Source organism: Engraulis encrasicolus, chromosome 7 (genome assembly GCF_034702125.1).
Source record: "Engraulis encrasicolus isolate BLACKSEA-1 chromosome 7, IST_EnEncr_1.0, whole genome shotgun sequence".
Classification (NCBI taxonomy): Eukaryota; Metazoa; Chordata; class Actinopteri; order Clupeiformes; family Engraulidae; genus Engraulis; species Engraulis encrasicolus.
The window spans coordinates 51,878,760-51,898,759 of NC_085863.1; the positions used below are offsets into that span (position 1 = coordinate 51,878,760).

The 20,000-nt window shown below is 45.3% G+C and overlaps 1 protein-coding gene across 1 annotated transcript in view; it reads right to left on the bottom strand.

Annotated features, from left to right (window-relative positions):
* Positions 1 to 10,733: 10,733 nt before the first annotated feature.
* Positions 10,734 to 20,000, bottom strand: part of smarca1 (SWI/SNF related, matrix associated, actin dependent regulator of chromatin, subfamily a, member 1) — a 31,461-nt gene continuing 22,194 nt past the window's right edge. The window contains exons 19-24 of the mRNA XM_063203898.1: positions 19,909 to 20,000; positions 19,161 to 19,293; positions 17,317 to 17,435; positions 14,105 to 14,317; positions 12,812 to 12,919; positions 10,734 to 11,797 (exon numbers count right to left, since the gene is read on the bottom strand). The exon at positions 19,909 to 20,000 is cut by the window's right edge and continues 31 nt beyond it. Of these exons, the coding sequence (XP_063059968.1) occupies positions 11,735 to 11,797; positions 12,812 to 12,919; positions 14,105 to 14,317; positions 17,317 to 17,435; positions 19,161 to 19,293; positions 19,909 to 20,000 (728 nt within the window). The 3' untranslated portion in view covers positions 10,734 to 11,734. The remainder of the gene's footprint in view (positions 11,798 to 12,811; positions 12,920 to 14,104; positions 14,318 to 17,316; positions 17,436 to 19,160; positions 19,294 to 19,908) is intronic.

Below are 20,000 nucleotides of genomic sequence, written 5' to 3' on the forward strand. Positions count from 1 at the left end.
TTGATGTGCCGCCAACTCCAGGAAACAAAGACAGCCCACAGTGTCGGAGTGTCTTGACCCGAACAGAGTAACATGCTAGCTGGCTGTGTTATACATATCTGTTTTTCTCCTTCAGTTTCATGGAGAGTTGCAACAAGACCGACATTTCGACTCCTTGGCCTTTTTAGGTCCACGTTGCGTGGGAGTGTGACATAAACACGGGTCTCTACAGCACAGTACAACAACGCGCAAGCTAACGGTAGGGGCTGGTGTTTAAAAATAGTCGCCATTGAATTATTCAAACTGGCAAACCTCTTGATATTATTATTGTATGCATGCGGATTTCACATCCACAGACTCACATTCGTGCAATGTTCTGTGTGTGTGTGTGTTTGTGTGTCGTGTGTGTGTGTGTGTGTGTGTGTGTGTGTGTGTGTGTGTGTGTGTGTGTGTGTGTGTGTGTGTGTGTGTGTGTGTGTGTGTGTGTGTGTGTTAGGGGTGGTACGGTTCACAAAATTCACGGTTCGGTTCATATCACGGTGTCAAGGTCACGGTTTTCGGTTCTCTACGGTTCTTTTTTTTTAGTTCATGATAAATGGTGCACTGGCTAATAGAATCGGACTTATCACTAAATATCCTACATATGGTTTGTATAGGCTTATAATGTGAAAATGGTGTGATTTTAATTGTGTCATCCTCTGATTTGGTCTTATACGCTAATGTTTTAATCAGAGAGACTGGATAAGATACTCCTAGAATCTGTTCTAGATCTGTCTAGAATATGTTTTACATATTTTTCTGGGCAGTACATGAATTGCGGTTTGCGATGGATTGCACGGTTCGGTTCGGTATGTGTGTGAATTGTACGGTTTCGGTTTTCGGTGCGGTTTGTGCCATCCCTAGTGTGTGTGTGTGTGTGTGTGTGTGTGTGTGTGTGTGTGTGTGTGTGTGTGCTGCAACAATAAACAAGCTACAATTGAACCAAATTAACAAGGGGGAAGGTCGCGTGTATCTTGTTGGCTACGTTCAATAGGAAAACATTATGAAATAAATCCGTCATTCAGGCTTTTAGTAACGAAAGATAACCTTCCCTATCAGTAGCAGAACACTCCCCCCTTTGCTTTTTTGTGCGCGTGTCTCCTTCGAGCAGATTTGGCCAGTGTATTTGATAATGCAAGCGGACTGCACAATAGCTACATGGGCACACAGCTAATTAAATAGCTCACCAAATTCCCTCCCCAAAAGCATCCCCCAGCAGGACCAGAGAACTGAGGCTGTGCTTCCTGCTGCAGACAGACATGGGAGGAGAGAATAGAGGGGGGTGAGGAGGAGAGGGGTGAGGAGGAGAAGAGAGAATAGGGGTGGAGGGTAGGGGGGTGAGGAGAAGAGAGAGTAGAGGGAGTGTGGAGTGGAGCGATGAGGAGGAGAAGAGAGAGTAGAGGTGGAGGGTAGGGGGTGAGGAGAAGAAAGAGTAGAGGGAGTGTGGAGGGGAGTGGGGAGGAGAAGAGAGAGTAGAGGGAGTGTGGAAAGGAGGGGTGAGACTCTGCTTCCAGACATGTGAGGAGAGAATAAGGGGGGAGGATGAGCAGGAGAAGAGAGAGTAAGGGGAGTGTAGGAGAGAGGGGGTGAGGAGGACAGGAGAGAATAGGGGGATGTGAAGGGGAGTGGTGAGGAGGAGAAGAGAGAATAGTGTGGAGGGGATGGGGTGAGGAGAAGAAGAGAGGAAAGTAGGAGTGTGGGGTGGAGGGATGAGGAGAAGAGATGGGTGAGGGTGAGGAGGAGAAGAGAGAGTAGTGGGGAGTGTGGCGAGGAGGGGGTGAGGAGAAGAGAGAGTAGGAGGAGTGGAGTAAGGGATGAGGAGAAGAGAGAGTAGGAGGAGTGGAGTAGGGGATGAGGAGAAGAGAGAGTAGGAGGAGTGGAGTAGGGGATGAGGAGAAGAGAGAGTAGGAGGAGTGGAGTAAGGGATGAGGAGAAGAGAGAGTAGGAGGAGTGGAGTAAGGGATGAGGAGAAGAGAGAGTAGGAGGAGTGGAGTAGGGGATGCAGCGGATGATGTGGTCATGGAGGGATGCAGATGCCTCCCTGCTAAAGACAGACATGAGGAAAGGATTTGGGGAGTTTTAGAGGGGAGTGCTGACGTGGGGAAGAGAGAATGGGGGACTGTGGAGGATAAAGGGGCTGTGGTGGGCACAGAGGGAGAGGGAGGGATGTCATAAGAGCAGAGAATGGGGGAAATTGGAGGGGATGGGTGTGGTGAGTACAGAGGAAGGGATGTAGAGAGGATGGGGATGGGAAGACAAGTGAGGAGAGAATAGGGGGAGATTGGAGAGGAGGGGTGAAGTGGACAGGAAGGGTAGGAGCAAGGGCACGAGGCGTTGGGGTGGGGGGGATGAAGGAGAGAGTAAGGGGGATGTGGAGGGTTGAGCTTGGGACAGAAGGGAGAATAGGGAAGTGTGTGCTGCCCAACAAAGGCAAAGTGCAGTAACTATGCCGAACACTGAAACAGAGAAAAATGCCTTCAAAGCCTTGGTATTGGATATTGTAGCTACTGCAAATTTGACCTAGGACTATCTCTAAAACCGGACACGTTTGGGCCATAAGGTTTTGTTGCAAGATAAAGGAGGTGTTATGAAGAACATTTTCAATCTAAACTCAATTTTGACAAAATATGCAGTTACTGCGCTTTGCCTTTGTAGGGCAGCGTAGGGGAGAGAGTGGGGAGGAGGCTAGAGGGGAATGGAGCAGGGGTGCAGTAAGGGCGTTACCAAAGGTGTCTGCCTTTGACTCCGTCTTTTGGTGAGGTGGGCTGGCCAAGCAGTGAGATGGGGATGTAGAAGGGTATGGGAGAGGAATAGACTGTGGCATTGGTAGGGGTGTCAAAGGGGTGCGGGTGGTGTGTGTGCTGCTGAAAAAATCTGCCTGGTTCCTGTTTTTGGGTGTGCAGGCAGGGGCGGATCGAGCCATTTTGGGGAACTAGGCAAAAATCAACTTGAGGCCCTGAAAAGTAATTTTGTAAACACCAATTGGCTGGAAGGAGCCAGGGTGCTTTTTTAGCGTTTGTCTCGTATATATCATGATCTTCAAATACTTTACATACACTGTAAGGGACAAATTAAGACCAGGCCTTTTTGTCTGTTACGGTGCTCGTGCACCATTGGGGGGCATAAATGCAATTTCATTGTGTGCAGCGTGGTGTGGAGTGCTGTGTCACAATAACAATGGGAGTTTCGGGGGGGTTGGAGTTTATTGTGTCTGCGTTGGGGGGCAGCTTTAGTGAGTGACGCAGGTGGTGTGTGCAGAGGGGAGGGATGGCAGGGGAGAGGAAGAGATGGGAGGGGTTCTCAGTAAGAGTCTGGCTTTAGTTCTGTCTCTCAGAGCGATGCGGTGGGGATGGAAGGGGCTCAGAAGCCTGGCATAGGCGAGGGGTGCGGTGCATTGGGGGTAAGGGTGTGTGTGTGTGTGTGTGTGTGTGTGTGTGTGTGTGTGTGTGTGTGTGTGTGTGTGTGTGTGTGTGTGTGTGTGTGTGTGTGTAGGGCAGCCAACATGGGGCAGCAAAGGGGAACGTTGTCCTGGGCCCCGTGAGATGGGAGCCCCGGAATCGAATCACAATTAAATTGTATGTACTATATTAACGGGGGGCCCTTTCAGATGGCTTTGTCTTGGGCCCTGCCAAAGCTATCAGTGGCCCTGTGTGTGTGCGTGCACGTGTGTGTGTGTGTGTGTGTGTGTGTGTGTGTGTGTGTGTGTGTGTGTGTGTGTGTGTGTGTGTGTGTGTGTGTGTGTGTGTGTGTGAGTGTGTGTGTGCGTGTGTGTGTGTGTGTGTGTCGGGGGGTGTTTGCTGGAACAGTTTGCTGCCTTTGGTGGTGCCATTGGCTCCTGTTTTCCTCCCCTCTCCTCTCCTCTCCTTTCCCCTCCTCTCCTCTCCTCTCCTCTTCTCTCCTCTCCTCTCCTCTCCTCTCCTCTTCCTCTCCTCCTCTCCTCTCCTCCAGTCCCTCTCTCCTCTCCTCTCCTCTCCTCTCCTCTCCTCTCCTCTTCTCTCCTCTCCTCTCCTCTCCTCTCCTCTCCTCTCCTCTCCTCTCCTCTCCTCTCCTCTCCTCCTCTCCTCTCCTCTCCTCTCCTCTCCTCTCCTCTCCTCTCCTCTTCCTCTCCTCTCCTCTCCTCTCCTCTCCTCTCCTCTCCTCCTCTCCTCTCCTCTCCTCTCCTCTCCTCTCCTCTCCTCTCATCTCCTCTCCTCTCCTCTCCTCTCCTCTCCTCTCCTCTCCTCTCCTCTCCTCTCCTCTCCTCTCCTCTCCTCTCCTCCCTCTTCTCTCCTCTCCTCCCCTCTTCTCTTCTCTCCTCTCATCGCCTCTCCTCTCCTCTCCTCCTGTGGCTGCATGTGACTGTGGTCTCAGAGGGCCTCGTTAGGCATGATTAGGGGCCGGCTGGGCCTGAGATCGCACGCTGCCTTTACCAGCATAGCAGATTAGTGGACACCGGTGCAAGTGTTTATGGCTGTGTATATATATATTTAGAAACTAAATATAGCACAGCAGTTTCATCTTCCATACGTTTTATGACTATATGTATGCATGGCATCTACATATTATGCGCATGTATGTTTTGCATCTATATATTATGTATGCCATCAACATATCAATGTCAGAAAATTGTTTGTGTACTACGGAATTTACATGATACAAAATACAAGACGTTTTAATTGCCACACAAATATGGTGGCACCAAAAACAAGTTTGATGGTCGTTATTTGTGGCAAAGCTGTTCATATGTCTAGCATGTATTTATGATTATGATCATTATAGCACGTGTGGCTTCTGCGCAGTTTATCGCCGTAAGAGATGTGCTTCTCCCCTTGTGAGGGAGCGTATGGCGCTGCAGCAGCATTCCAGGCACTTTACGATTATATAAGATTCGCTTGGAGAACTCCTGACTGTATTGTCGAGCACTTTTTTTTCCTATTGAATATTTTAAATTTGATTCACCTCTATTGTGGTGGGTTTACGATTATGAAAGATTTATGAAATACACTCTCCTGGAAAGTATATCTGAATATATAGGATCATGAATATATGATACAACTCTCTCCCTTACAAAGTTTATGGATGTATTGCATAAAATCTGCCAGTCTTCTACAGAAAACATAAGCTACTAGCGCAGCTCTATTCAAGCAACTTCACAAGATGCAGACTAAACAAGATGCAGACCTCCCTTCCACACAGTGAAGTGTTTATTCAACATTTAGACCACTCAACACTGGGACCATACACTCGAGTATATGTTAAACCAGCTCTATAGGTATTGAATCAAAACTGCATTTTTATTGTAATGGTTCTCAACAGGGCTCAACAACAACCCCCAGGGGGCTTTGGGGGGCACTAGCGGGGCGTTGAGAAAGAGACAGCTGAGAGGGGACGGTGCTTAGTTGCGATTCGAGGGCATTAGTGTATTTTATTTTTTAATACTAAGGGGGGATGGGGGATGATGATGAAGTCAAGGGGGCGTTCAAAAAAGGTTGAGAACCGCTGGTGAAGAATTTGTGGCTGCATTAGATACATTTCAGTCCAGGCTCACCATAGGAACATGATACAGTTGGATCATATTTAGTTCATGAGTGTATAAATGTGCTTCTCTGCAGCATGGGCTATACAGTATGCAGGCTATATGTTGCAGCATAGGCATAATGACTTAATTATTACATAAGGGCCAGGTACTGACTGTGTGGTTCCCCACCCCCTGCTGAGCTCATAACAAAGCTATCTTCACAAAGATATACTCCTTTCGCCTCAACATGAATATGTATGAATAATGTGGACATAAATATTCAATGTTAATATATACAGTGTATGATTTAGCTGTCTTCGACTCAGTTGATGAGTTAGAATACAGTAAGACAAGTTGCTCTTCTGGGGAACATACTGTATCTGTGCTGCTGTGTTCTATTGTATGTGGATTGTAGATCTAGATGTGGGTAAAAACCCTCCGTACCAGCATGTGTCCCTTGTCTATTGAATAAAAAATATGTCTCTGTTGGTCCTCAGTTATGACAAGCTTGAACCCACTTAGCAGGGTAACTATACAGAAGGGATGTTTATAAACCAAGACTACTGATGAGGATAAGTTAACAGAAGGCTCATGCCAATGCTCACTTTGTTTTGAACTTGAGCAACTAAGTTGAAACAACAATAGGCCTATACTGTCATGTTGACCCTAATGACTGAGCTCTCTTTGTTGTTGAAAGTGAACAGTTAAGTTGAAACAATAAGTGTCTGCTTCAACAAACTTCACAAAACTTACAAAAAGGATTTGAATTCACTTGAAATTCTGAGAAAGCTGCCTAACTTACAATTTCAAGCTAAAAATTACTGATATTTTACAGTGTGTGTTCTATTGTATGTGGATGTAGATCTACAGTAGATGTGGGTAAACCCTCCTTAGCAGCATGTGTCCTCCTCCACGTCTAGTGAATAAAAAACATGTCTCTGTTCGTCCTCAGATAGCAAAAGACCCCCCTTGGCTGTTTGTGACCCTGACATGGCACACATCCGATGGGGTGGAGTGACACACAGCCCTAAACACACACACACACATGCACATGCACACACACACACACACACGCACGCACGCACGCAAACACACACACACACACACGCATACACACGCGCGCGTACACAGGCACACGCGCGCGCACGCACACACACGCACACACAAACACCACCCTGAGGGTTCAGTAACCCCTCGCCCCACCCAGTCTCATCTCCCGCCGGCAGCTGTCTGGATACAGCCCCTTGGTACATTGTCTGGTACAGCAGGAGTTTTTCTTTTTCTTCTTTTTTGAAATTCAAATTCCACGATAAAATAAAAAGAAACGAAACATAAAGACGGGAATGTCATGAATTAGTAATGAAAACAGAATTGCCTCTGTGTGTGCATGTGTGTGTGTGTGAGAGAGAGAGCGAGAGAGAGAGAGAGAGAGAGAGAGAGAGAGAGAGAGAGAGAGAGAGAGAGAGAGAGAGAGAGAGAGAGAGTGTGTGTTTGTGTGTGTGTGTGTGTGTGTGTGTGTGTGTGTGTGTGTGTGTGTGTGTGTGTGTGTGTGTGTGTGTGTGTGTGTGTGTGTGTGTGTGTGTGTGTGCATGAACTTGCATGTGTTTGCATGCATTTGTAAATTTTGTATGTGTGTGTCTGTGTTCGTGTGCATGTGTGTGTGTGTGTGTGTGTGTGTGTGTGTGTGTGTGTGTGTGTGTGTGTGTACGTGCATGTGTGTGTGTATGTGTGTGTTCATGCGCGCACTGTGTGTGTGTGTGCACTGTGCATGTGTGTTTGCGCGCATGTGTGTGTGTGTGTGTGTGTGTGTGTGTGTGTGTGTGTGTGTTTGCGCGCATGTGTGTGTGTGTTTTCATGCCTGTGTGTGTGTGTGTGTTTGCATGCATGTGTGTGTGTGTGTGAGAGAGAGTGGGAGGGAGTGTATATGCGGGCTCTCAGCCTTGACTCTGGAGAGTGAAACATTTGTTCTTGATTCCAGAGAGGGGTCTCGCGGCATGAAAAAAACATACCAACGCCAGCAGGATTATGCAGTCCGCCCTGACACAGAGCCATGTCATTGAGAAAGGTCATGTTACCATTACTGTGTGTTACACTTCTGATGAAACACGTCGTTTCCTATTGCACGGACAAGAAGTAAGAAGAAGGTATTGGAAAAGACATCAAAGAGAGTCTCTCTGTACTTTAGTCTTTTGCATTTTTTGTTTGACAGATTGTTAATATATTAGAAATATAATTTATATAATACAGGGGTTCCCAACCTTTTCCAATGTGGGGCCCACTCAAAATTGTCACAAATGTTCAGAGCCCACTTCTGACCCAATAAAGAATAAAACTCAAATAAATCAATATCTACACACACCAAAATATGATTATCATTTTTAGAAAATGTTTTCAAGGCCCACTTGGAATACCTTCAGGGTCCACCAGTGGGCCCCGGCCCATAGGTTGAAAATCACTGATATAATATAATAGAAAATATATTTCCACATCAGGACAGGGGGGAGAAAGGGGGTTGACACTGATCTACAATGAAGAGTCTCATAATTCAATTCCATTCTGCCTGTGGAACACGGTACTATGATTAAAAAGACTTAAACACCACAAAAAAAATTCACATTACATTGCATTACGTGTGTGTGTGTGTGTGTGTGTGTGTGTTTGAGTGCCTCCTTTTTGTGTGTCTAGAGTGCATGGGATGCATGGGTGTCAGTGTGTTTTAGTGTCTTCTTGTTTGTTTTTACCATATGGTGTGTGTGTGTGTTTGTGTTTGTGTGTGTGTGTGTGTGTGTGTGTGTGTGTGTGTGTGTGTGTGTGTGTGTGTGTGTGTGTGTGGTCTTTCTCAGATGAACCCCGGACATTTGACGCTGCACGGCAGCCTCCAGAACTGGTGTGTGAATGTGGGAATATGAGTATGTGTATTTTGCAAGTGCTTTGAGTCAACTTCATAGTTGTGATACTTTGCTATATGAACACGTGTTGTATTGTATTGTATTGTTGCACACAAAATCTTTAGGGATACATTATGACCTGGCCTTTGCCATTGCCTGGTAACAGCAAAACATATAACAGGGGCCTTGTCTTTAGAGTTTAAAGCCTGTCCAAGCTTAAATGGTTAATATTTCCACCTCTAATGCCACTACTGGTATTAGCAGTGGACTTAGTTGCTTTCTGCAAGTGACCATAGTGTCAAGCAGAATGCAGCAACCACATGCCTGTTTGTCTACACCTAGATCTCCATCCCCGATCTCCTCTCTCCCCACCCAACCAGAGAGACCTTGGCAAGGCTGGTTTTGTATTAAATATCCTCATCAACGTCAATGTCACTCCCTTCACCAATTCACCGAAGGGCCACTCTCGTGTCTCCGTCTCTCTCTGTCAAACACGGATGCAAAACGATATTCAGCAGGCAGAAATATGCAGGCAGGCAGATGTCATTTTTAAAACATATTTATCATGTCATGCCCACAGGCTGATAGCTTGTGACGATCTTGCGCCGGGCTATATATGTAAAGAGAATAAATGAGGGGTGTGCAGACATGACAGACAGACAGACAGCCTTGGCAACACCCCTCCGACTGCTATTGCTCTTCCTCCTCCTCCTCCTCATCAGCGAGACACACTGCTGTCATGGAGCTCCTTAACAGGACTTAATGGGGTCTCGTTCCAGTTTAGCTCCCACGGCACATCCATTTCAAGAAACAAATATGATCTAAAAGCAAACAAACAAAATCAAGGGTGTGTAATGGTGTGTCTCTGGTGCTGCTCAAGCTAGAAGCCGAGGCATCCATGCCACAAGGACAATTATGTGGTTTGTGCAATGACACTACTACACAATCGGCTGGTGGAGTTAAAGCTCCCCCCAGTGGTCAAAGGGAGCATTGCAGGGGAAGAGAGAGAGAACAAGGCCGATAAATGCTGGTAATGGGCCTTCTGCATCATTTACAGTGATGAGTGGAACTTCATAAGATCCGGCGAGACAGACTTGTTAATGTGTTTAATAATTTCATGGGCATAACAGACCCCCTCTGGGAGATAGGCAGCATATGCGTCCATGTACGTGCTGCATTTGATTATTCAAGAGACAGTGGAGGGGAGAAAAGAGCGAAAGAGTGTGAGAGAGAGAGAGAGAGAGAGAGAGAGAGAGAGAGAGAAGAGGAGGGGGGGAGAGAATGAATAAGACAGTGAAATAGAGGAATACAGACAGGGTGAGGCAGAAGTGCAACACAATGAGAGAGATAGAGAGAGAGAGAGAGAGAGAGAGAGAGAGAGAGAGAGAGAGAGAGAGAGAGAGAGAGAAACAGACACACTGTCAGACACATTGGGGACCCTACAGGAGTGGCCTCTCTCACGCCCACTTTCCTCTTTCCTCCCTCAGCAGGATAATAGTGTGCTGAGACGCGGAGAGAATCCATGCTGGATCTGGAGTAACAACACATTACATGGCCAAGTGGAGTCTGGCTAATGACTCAACATACTACTGTACTGTATCTCTCATCAGGGGACACGCCATGGCTACCACAAGATGCTAACACTAGCCGTGATGGGCAACATGAATTTGGTAGTTTACAATCCAGTGTCACCTATTGTAAATGACCTGGCTTTACCTGTCCAATTGCACCAGGTGGGTAATAAGGCATTCACCTGGTTGACTTGGAAAAAGTAAGACCATGTCTTTTGGACTTTTTTTTGGTGTGTATGCATGATTTATGGAGACAGGAAGACAATGTGTATTCAAGGGATTAAAGGGATGGTCCCTGATGGAAAAGGACAAGACATACAAGCACATGCAACAAATATTTGTAATATCGTCTCTGTCCAGCAGAAACCTTGTATCTCCCCCTTTTTTTTTATTTATTTCATGTTCGTTATAAAATATAAATCAGTAAAACTGGTCAGTGTCGATGAGTATATGTAGCCTAGGATATATTATTTAATAATATCGACCTCAGAGTTGAAATGGGCCTCCAGTTGCCCATCCCTGGATTATTTATTTAGAAAATAGTGATCTGTGAATTAATAAGTAAAAAACAATGGAAAGTAGAGATACAAGGTTTCTGCCCATCGGCGATATGTGGCTTAACTAATACGAAATGAATACAGGTTTTCCCATCTGAACACTGGTGAATGAGTAAATCCCAGGCAAACACTCAAACTTGATAGTGTGTTTTATGTGGTACGAGACAAATGTTGGACAAAACCCACAGCCAGACACTGAAAGTTATATTTTGTTTTCTTTAATAACACTACGTTACATAGAAAGGGGGGAACCCATGAAAAGATTAAAAGTATGAATATCATGTAAAAAAGCTTATAATGACCCTTTCAATGAAATGTAGAAAAAACACTTAGGATATGTGCAAAAAAGTCGTGAGTAATACAAGATGCGGTACATAACTTGCACAACAGCTTTTCAAGCAAACAAAAACAAACACAAACACGACGAACAAAACAGACATAAAACTGCCTTTTCTTTATTGTCAGCATGCCAAATGAATACGACATCAGTTATGATGTTCAAACTATCAACTTTTTTTCCTTTTTTTCTGAAAGTGCATCAAACGACTATAAAAAGAGTGGGAGAGAAAACCCCATACAAATCACAGAGGCCTTGCGGGCAGCAGGAGCGGCCATCTTGGCAAAACAATTACTCGGATCCATTTTTGCTTTCACTTGCTTGCCCGCAACTTCAATACTGACCACAGGGTCGAAAGAGTGAGATACGGGTGCTAGCACACATACACTCTAGAACAGGGGCCGAACAAACATACCCACATTCACACGTCAAACCGGCCACCTGTATACAAGTATGTTACATCATCATCATCCACCAAAGCCTCTCATTGGCTCAGACCTTCCGCTTCAGAACTTTAGAACTCACACAGTCTTTATGATGTCATCATGATGTCACAGTCTGCCTTGGGTCTCGTGGGTGAGGGGTGGGACTGATGCGGGCAGGGGTAGGGGAGTCCAGCAGGGGGTTTCAAACCTTTCCCCTCCCAGATGATCAACAAGCCAAGCTCACCAACACGTGTGGTTTCATTCTTTTTTGTTGTTGCTGTTTTGTTTTTGTTTTCTTGATGTTGCATACAAGCATGCACATAGAGAATGGGATTATGGGTAAAATGCGAGCGAGTGGTCTGGGTCGGCAATAGTGTGGGGAGGGTTGGATGGTTGGTTGGTTTACAATGCTGTCTCGAGTCGGCACCAGGACAATGGCCCTCAGGCGCGGGCTTTCTTCTCCTTGCGCCCAGAAGAGTCTGCGTCAGCTTTTCGTTTGTGAGCCTGCCAGCGAAAAAAAAAAAAAAAAAAAAACAGGAGCAAGGGGTTACATTGGAAATATCACAACTCACACCGCTCTATTACAGGACAAATATACAGGTCTGTGTATCCGACTGCTCCTAAATGTCATGGAAGTTTTTTAGTCAAATAAAACAAAGTTTAATTCCAAAGTTCAACATGATATGTTCAGTGGCATTTGTGATGACTGGACATTATCAATTGGGAAAAGGTAGAGCCAATAGCTTTAGTAAACAGAATGTAATACTGTACACCTCATGACTGCAAATGCTTCCCAATGCAATGCAGCTAGACCTTCTGAACAAAAAAAGAGGTTTATTACAAACGGGAGGTTTACCAGCATATGTAGATAGAATACTGTAATGATCTTAAGCTTTTTCCCTCTGGTAGTGTTTGTGCGTGTGTGTGCGTGTGTGTGCCTTGAACCGGCTGGCGTGTTCACGCCACAAGTCTGAGCGTGCGAGAACCAGAAAGTTGGTTTGTGATGCGAACCTAAAAATACTTTTTTCCTCCACGAACCCTGACAGCAACGTGGAGGTAAGCAGGTTCATCCGGGTAACACATGGTCACATGTGGAAAAAGTTCAGAACCCAGTATGAACACGAGTGAGTCGTAGGTAAGCAAATGTTACCGGTGCGGGAACAGACAGTTGCACCGTTCTGGACCCTGTTTCTCGACAGTGTCATTGCTAAGTAGTTAGCGACTTAGTAAGTTGCCTATGGGAAATTGCATTGCAACCAAGTAAATTGCAAACTTATTTTGCAACAACACTGTCGATAAATGGGGTCCTGGTTGGCCTGAAAACAGTATGAGACGCGTTTGTGCAGTGGTAGTGTGTATGTGAGTGAGAGTGTGTTCTGCAAGTGACTGTGTTGAGGGAACGGACAGTTGCACCGTTCTGGTGGACCTGAAAACAGTATGAGACGCGTTTGTGCAGTAGTAGTGTGTATGTGGGTGAGAGTGTGTTTTGCAAGTGACTGTGCTGCTAGTTCTTATGACCTGTCCCTTTGGTCCCCTCTTCTTCTTCTCAGCGCGCTCCTTCTCCTCGATCTCCATGTTCTCCTTCTCGATCAGCGAGATCAGAGTGTTGCAGCGCCTCTGGAGCTCCTGTCGCACACACACATACACACACACACACACACACACACACACAGACACGCACAGACGCACGCACACACACAACCAATCACAGGGTTTCAGGTTTAATCCCCACCCTTATCAATGCCTTCCTCCCTCCATGGCTGAAGTTCCCTTCAAGACACCTATCCCAACACTGCTCAAGTGAATGTAACAAGACAATCACAAAGAACGGACACACACACACACACACACACACACACACACACACACACACACACACACACACACACACACACACACACACACACACACACACACACACACACACACACACACACACACACACACACACACACATAAACACACACACACAGGACACCATCAGGTATCCACGGCACAGCTGGGCCTGCTGCTGTCTCCAGCCTGGGTGCGGTGTGCCTCTCCTCTCCCAGGGGGCTGTAGCCGTGTCATCTGGAGTGTGACTGTAGCCTTGCTGCCGCTCTGGCCTGGCCGGCTGTTCCATCTATCGGCCGCCTGCCGCCGCTTTGTACTGTGTGCGGTGCGGTGCGCCCACACAAGGTGGGTGTTTAAGCAATTAACGGCTAACACAGCCCAGTGCTATTAAAGTAACGGACGGACTGCTGCCGGATGTACAACACTGGTATGCTGTTAAGGCTAATTAAATACCCTGTGGCGAGCAATGACAGACACAGAATCTAACAGAGAGACAAACAGTAGACAGTATAAACCGTATAGACAGACACCATGTAAAAAGAATACAACCATGTAAAAAAAGAGAAGAACAAAAAAGAAAAGAAAAGGTCATTCCAACACACATGAAAAGGCAGACATATAGAGAGGCACATTCTCACACAAACACACACACACGCCATATGGTAAAAACAAACAAGAAGACATTAAAACACACTGACACCCATGCATCCCATGCGCTCTAGACACACAAAAAAGGAGACACTCAAACACACACAGACAAGAAGAGACAAGAATTCACACACTATGCACACGCAGCTCCCTCCCATAGCGGTTGGGGACTTGATGGACCAGTCAAAGCGAAACTGTGACGCGTTCCAAATACACTTTTACCGCTCCTTATAGACACACACACAACCACACACGCACACACACACACAAATACACACACACACTGCTACTACTACTACTACTACTACTACCCACTAACAGCTATCTTACCATTGCGGTCCTGGACTTGATGAACCAGTCGAAGCGGAACTGCGGGGCGTTGCGTACGCACTGGCGCAGCTCCTCGTAGACGTACTCCTTGTCAAAGCCCATCTTGTGCAGCATGCAGATGAGGAAGCGGTCCTCCTCCTCAGTGTAGTTCTTGCCCTTGTTGGTGCCGTACTGGATGCGCAGCTGGTGGAACGGTGCCTTGTAGCGCGCTATCTGCACACGCAGTCAACAACAAAAAGGGCAGTCAGCATTTCAGAGTAAACTTATAAAAATCAAGATAGAGTTGTAGATTAATTATATTATAGATTGAGTATTTACAACACTGTGGAGAGCCACATTTCTCTAAGAGCAGCCAGCAGTGTTATTTTAACTCTACAGCGCTTCATATTTACACAATATTGAGTAGAATTAACTTGTGCAACATTGACACAATTTTTGAGTGGGACCAAATGTGATCTGAAACAAAGTGAATTGCCTTTTAGCTTGCAGGCATGCAAGTTGCTGCATGAGCACTCAAAGTGCGACAAGGGTGTCAATGGCAGTAATTGACTATCTTTGTACAGTTGAGCTGGCAACAAAAGCGACAAAAGGCAACAAGGGTCAATTCGATGACATAAGCAACAGTTATTACTGTAGTTAACAGCTAATATTTTGGTAGCGACCTACTATGCATTTCAGCGATAGCTACAGCAGCCAATCGGAATATCGAAATAATCACATCTTACTTCTAACCATCTAACTTTGCCACTTTTGTGTCAGCAATGCTTTCTGAGCTTTATATAACTAGTGCACAAGCATTGTGCCGCATAGATACACAGCATAACACTCAATCAGAGACAAGGTCAACGGATCAACCATGAGTGACACAGAACACTCTCTGATTGTTGTTAAAGTTCTTTGTAGAAGTGCATTGAAAGGACTGGGACGTCTTCTGCTCTGAGTCTTTAAAGAAAAACAAAGCAAAATGAAGAATTTTCCCAAAAGCAACTGCCTGCCCGCCCGCCCCTAGCAGTATGACGAGCAGGTACATGCCCCTTTCCACAGCGCCCTGAGGACTGATGAGGACGCATGTCGAAACGTTAGTAAATAACAAATAGTAGACGTCCGTGTGGCACCAGATTCTTTTTCCTTTTTACTTATGATTTGGTCCTGCTCTGGTTGCACCAGATTGTTAATTTAGAAGCATGGAGTGTGTATCTCCTTTGTCTTTAAAGAAAACTTTGAAAGTATTCAGAGGCTTACGGTCATCCAAGTCAAGCAGATTGTGTCCAAAGACCAAAAAAATCAAACACAGAGGAGTAGCAACAAAAGCAAACATTACAGAGACGGAGAAAATCAAAGCGAATCCCTTGGAATCATGCATGATATTTTATTTCAGTAATGTGATGTTCCATAGAGGGCTTTCTTGTATGGAGGTATTGACTTTGTTTGTGCTGCAATAGCAAGATGGTACGCATGTCCGATGCTCTCCCAAGGACAGGGATGAGAGTTCATAAAACTACAGAGGGCTCTCGGTTTCGTTTGTTTCTTTCAGCCATGTCAATAGAGAACATGAGATGAGTCTATAGTGCTATGATCAGTTGTGTCTGCTGCACCGCTCCAGACTGGATATACTCAACTGAATATTAAATAAACATAAAGACCGATACATGTAGGCCGATGGATTGGCCCTGAAAGAAAATATGTCAGATAGACTTCTCTTTCCAGTGAAATATGAAATATTAGGGGCTCACATTAGGTTTTATTATTAGAGATGAGATATATGATAAGAGATATTTTTCACAAAATAACAATTCTCTCAAAATCCCAAGAATTAAGATGGTTAAGTTTAAGTCCAAGTTGAAATGTTAAGTTGACCTTGATCTCAGCATTATGCCCTCATTTTCAACATTCAAAACAAGGGAGAGTAACTGCAGGTCTTCCCAAGTCTCCCGCGTTGAGTTAGAGACAAAGTCCAGATCTTTAAGTCTTAAGCACAGGTTGTGGGAAACTCTTGGGGAACTGCAAATGTATTCTCAATATTTCAAGTTTAGTGTCAATATGCTGACTTTAGCCTCAAAATTTCTATGTTAATAATCTCATCATGAGAGAAATAAATTCCTTCGCGTGTGACTCAAACACTCCTCCGTATTAGTGCACTACACTATACACATTGGGCTTTTTTTCTTTTCTTTTTTTTTTACAATGACTGTTTCACAGTCACACCAGACTCACTACACACAGCACATGCAGCTTTTGCTTTGAAATCCATCAGGGTTCTTGGGAGAAAGGGCTGCTTTGTAGTTCAAATGGAGACAATTCAGCTTCCAAGCAGGAGGGCAACTAAATAAAATATAATACTGGTACTTAGCATTGTTTTAAAAGAATCCAGGTCCTACAATAAGCACAAAGGCACTCAACAGACTCCCTTCCCCACTCATAGTAAATGCAGCATCTGCGTTTTCACAATTGGAATTGAGTCCCTACACGGTACATTTTGAAGTGTTAATTCAACACATTCACAGCATTGGTCCTACTCTTAAAGTGTTAAATTAACAATGCAAAGACTACTGTGTGCACACGTAGCATTTGCTTTAAATCTGTCAGAGCTGATTCCCTGCTCCACAGTGGCCAGGGGCGTTAGGGCCAGGTCCCTGGTGTGGTCTAGGGTCCAGGGTGTCCAGACCTGGGCCATCTTGATGCTGATGACTAGATTACACCAGACTCACTACACCATACAAAAAAAACCCTGCTGGTCCATAGCGCTGTTTTAAATGAACCCAGGTCCTACACACTCAATTCTCTACCCATAGTAAAAAAAAAAAAATCCACAATCGGACATGCAGCATTTGCTGTAAAGATTCCCTGCTCCACAGTGCCAGTGGCACTAGGGCCAGGTCCCTGGTGTGGTGACAGCAGCAGTGTGACCTTGGCATCCAGGGCCCTCTTGATGCTGATGACTAGATCAGACCAGACTCACCACAACAAATACAGTGTGTGTGTGTGTGTGTGTGTGTGTGTGTGTGTGTGTGTGTGTGTGTGTGTGTGTGTGTGTGTGTGTGTGTGTGTGTGTCTGTGTGTGCACGTGTGTGTCCTTTCAGGGCCCTCTTGATGCTGATGACTTGATCAGACCAGAATCACTATAGCAAATACAATGTGTGTGTGTGTGTGTGTGTGTGTGTGTGTGTGTGTGTGTGTGTGTGTGTGTGTGTGTGTGTGTGTGTGTGTGTGACCTTGGCGTCCAGGGCCCTCTTGATGCTGATGCGCCTCTGGATGCGGGCTTCCCCACGCTCGATCTGGGCCATGATCTTCTCAATGTCCTGCAGCTCGTTGCAGCGCTCCCAGAACACCGCTGGACAACACACAACACACACACAGGGTTACACACACATACACATACAGACAAACCATGCACACCAAAGCACATGGACACACACACACACAGGCACACATGCACATGCACACGCGCACACACACACACACACACACACACACACACACACACACACACACACACACACACACACACACACACACACACTAGGTATGGTACGGTTTGCGTAGCAAACCGAAACCGTACGGTTTGCATGTCACGGAACGGGGTAGTGCGCAACCGCACGGTGCCCACGGTTTCAAAAAAAAAAAAAAAAACACCAGCGGACGACGCAATTAAAATCCTACTACTTTTACAAGCATACAACACAAAGACTACGTAGGATATTGAGTGTGGAAAGACTTATCAGCCAACTGAAAGGCATAATGTAACAGCATGCACCAGCTGACTAGGCTACAGTAGCCTGCGCAAGTGCAGGTCGGTCAGCAGCGTCTCCCTTTCCCCCCTCTCTCTCCACGTTAACGCAAGCGACTGCCCCCAGCCTTTATTCTGACCAATTTAAATTAAATGAACATGAATTTACAAAAAATGACAGATTAGCAGAACAAAGTAGACTATGACTTACGTTACAGTAGCCTAGTGTAGGCGATATCCACGTGACATTGAATGGGGATTCCAGACGGCAAAATGCGAGATAATTGAACATATCCACCAGATTCACTGCGCTGTCCTTAACTGGAATCAACTGTATTCCTGATATGTAGGCCTAGCCAGTTAAACTCTGATGGAATGAAGGGAACTTTGTGCTGTTGCCTAGTTAACATTGATTTTTAACACTATAACCAAAATAAAATTTGACTGTTTTAACAGTCTCAGCTTCACAGGAGTTTTTTTTAAACATTCTTGTGTATTGTATACACTTCTAAAAAAACGATCTTTTTAAATTATTTGTTACCTTAACTTTTACATTTTAACATAACTTAACCCTCTCACTTGTTCACTTAAAATTGAATTTGACTTCTGATTTTACTTCTATGCTTCTCACGGCCGGCAGTTTCATGATAGGAAGCAGCTGATTCATCCTAAGCGCAAAAGTCGCAGAAAGCGGTATCAAAATAAAAGTCCAATTCGTTCTCAATGTGTCATTAACCAAAATAGTCATACTGCACTGACCTAATGGTCCCATTGCCTACAGGAGTGTAGCTGTTTTATTTTTACACGTCAAATGTGTTATAGTATGTAATATTTGAATATTTGTCAACTTAAAAGTTAGGACTTAGTTCTCCTTTTTTGTGAAATAAATGGAAGCATGTTAAAATCGCTGATATCTTTCCTCTTTCAGTAACTTCACCTTGTTACAGGTTAAATGAAGTCAAATTCAACATGATAAGCTTACATTTTCATTCAAATTTTTATATTATACATTTCCAGTGCATAATAAATTTTATTTATTTAAAAAATAAAAATAAAAAATAACAGAACCGTACAAAACTGAAAACCGTGACCTTGAAACCGTGACATGGACCGAATCGTGTCTTTTGTGAACCGTACCACCCCTAATACACACACACACACACACACACACACACACACACACACACACACACACACACACACACACACACACACACACACACACACACACAAACACACACAAATGCAGCACGAAGAAGTGGTCACTCTACTGTGTCATGGGTCACAGTGGAACGTGACAGCAACACTGACTGGACGGTTGCATGTTACCGGAATATTCTATGACCTCCTCCGGAGTCTTGCCCTCGACCTCTCGAGCGATGTTGTCAATGTCATCGCGACCATACTTCTCGTTGGCTTTGATGAACTGATTAAAGTCACGCTTGTTCCAACTGGTGAATCCCTATGAGTACCAATACAGTGTAAAAAAAATATCAGGCTACCAATAATTCGAAATCAGCGTACCAACAATTATGTCAAACATCTGATTGTACTGTGTGTGTGCGTATGTATGTATGTGAGTGAGTGAGTGAGTGAGTGAGTGAGTGAGTGAGTGAGTGAGTGAGTGAGTGAGTGAGTGAGTGAGTGAGTGAGTGAGTGAGTGAGTGAGTGAGTGTGTGTGGTCACTGTCCCCGTGTGTTTGTGTGTGTGTGCGTGTTTGAGTGTTTCTGTGCGCGCACACTTGTGTTTGTGTGTGTGTGTGTTGTTGCTGTCCCTGTGTATGTGTGTGTGTGTGTGTTTCTGTGCATGTGTGTGTGTGTGAGTGTGAGTGTGTGTGTGTGTGTGTGTGTGTGTGTGTGTGTGTGTGTGAGTGTGTGTGCGTGTGCTTGCCAGCACATGTGTGTGCTTCTCTGACTGTGTGTTATTGTGTGTGTGTGTGTGAGTGTGTGTGTGTGTGTGGGTGTGTGTGTGAGTGTGTGTGTGAGTGTGAGTGTGTGTGTGAGTGTGTGTGTGTGCGCGCGCGGCCGCACATGTGTGTTTCTCTGACTGGGTGTTATTGTGTGTGTGTGCGCTGTACCTGTGTGAGTAACTTCTCCTTCTCCTCGGTCTCCTCGGGGGAGAGTGGCTCGGCTTCATCTATTTTGCGCTGCTCCTCTTTCTGGACCTGCG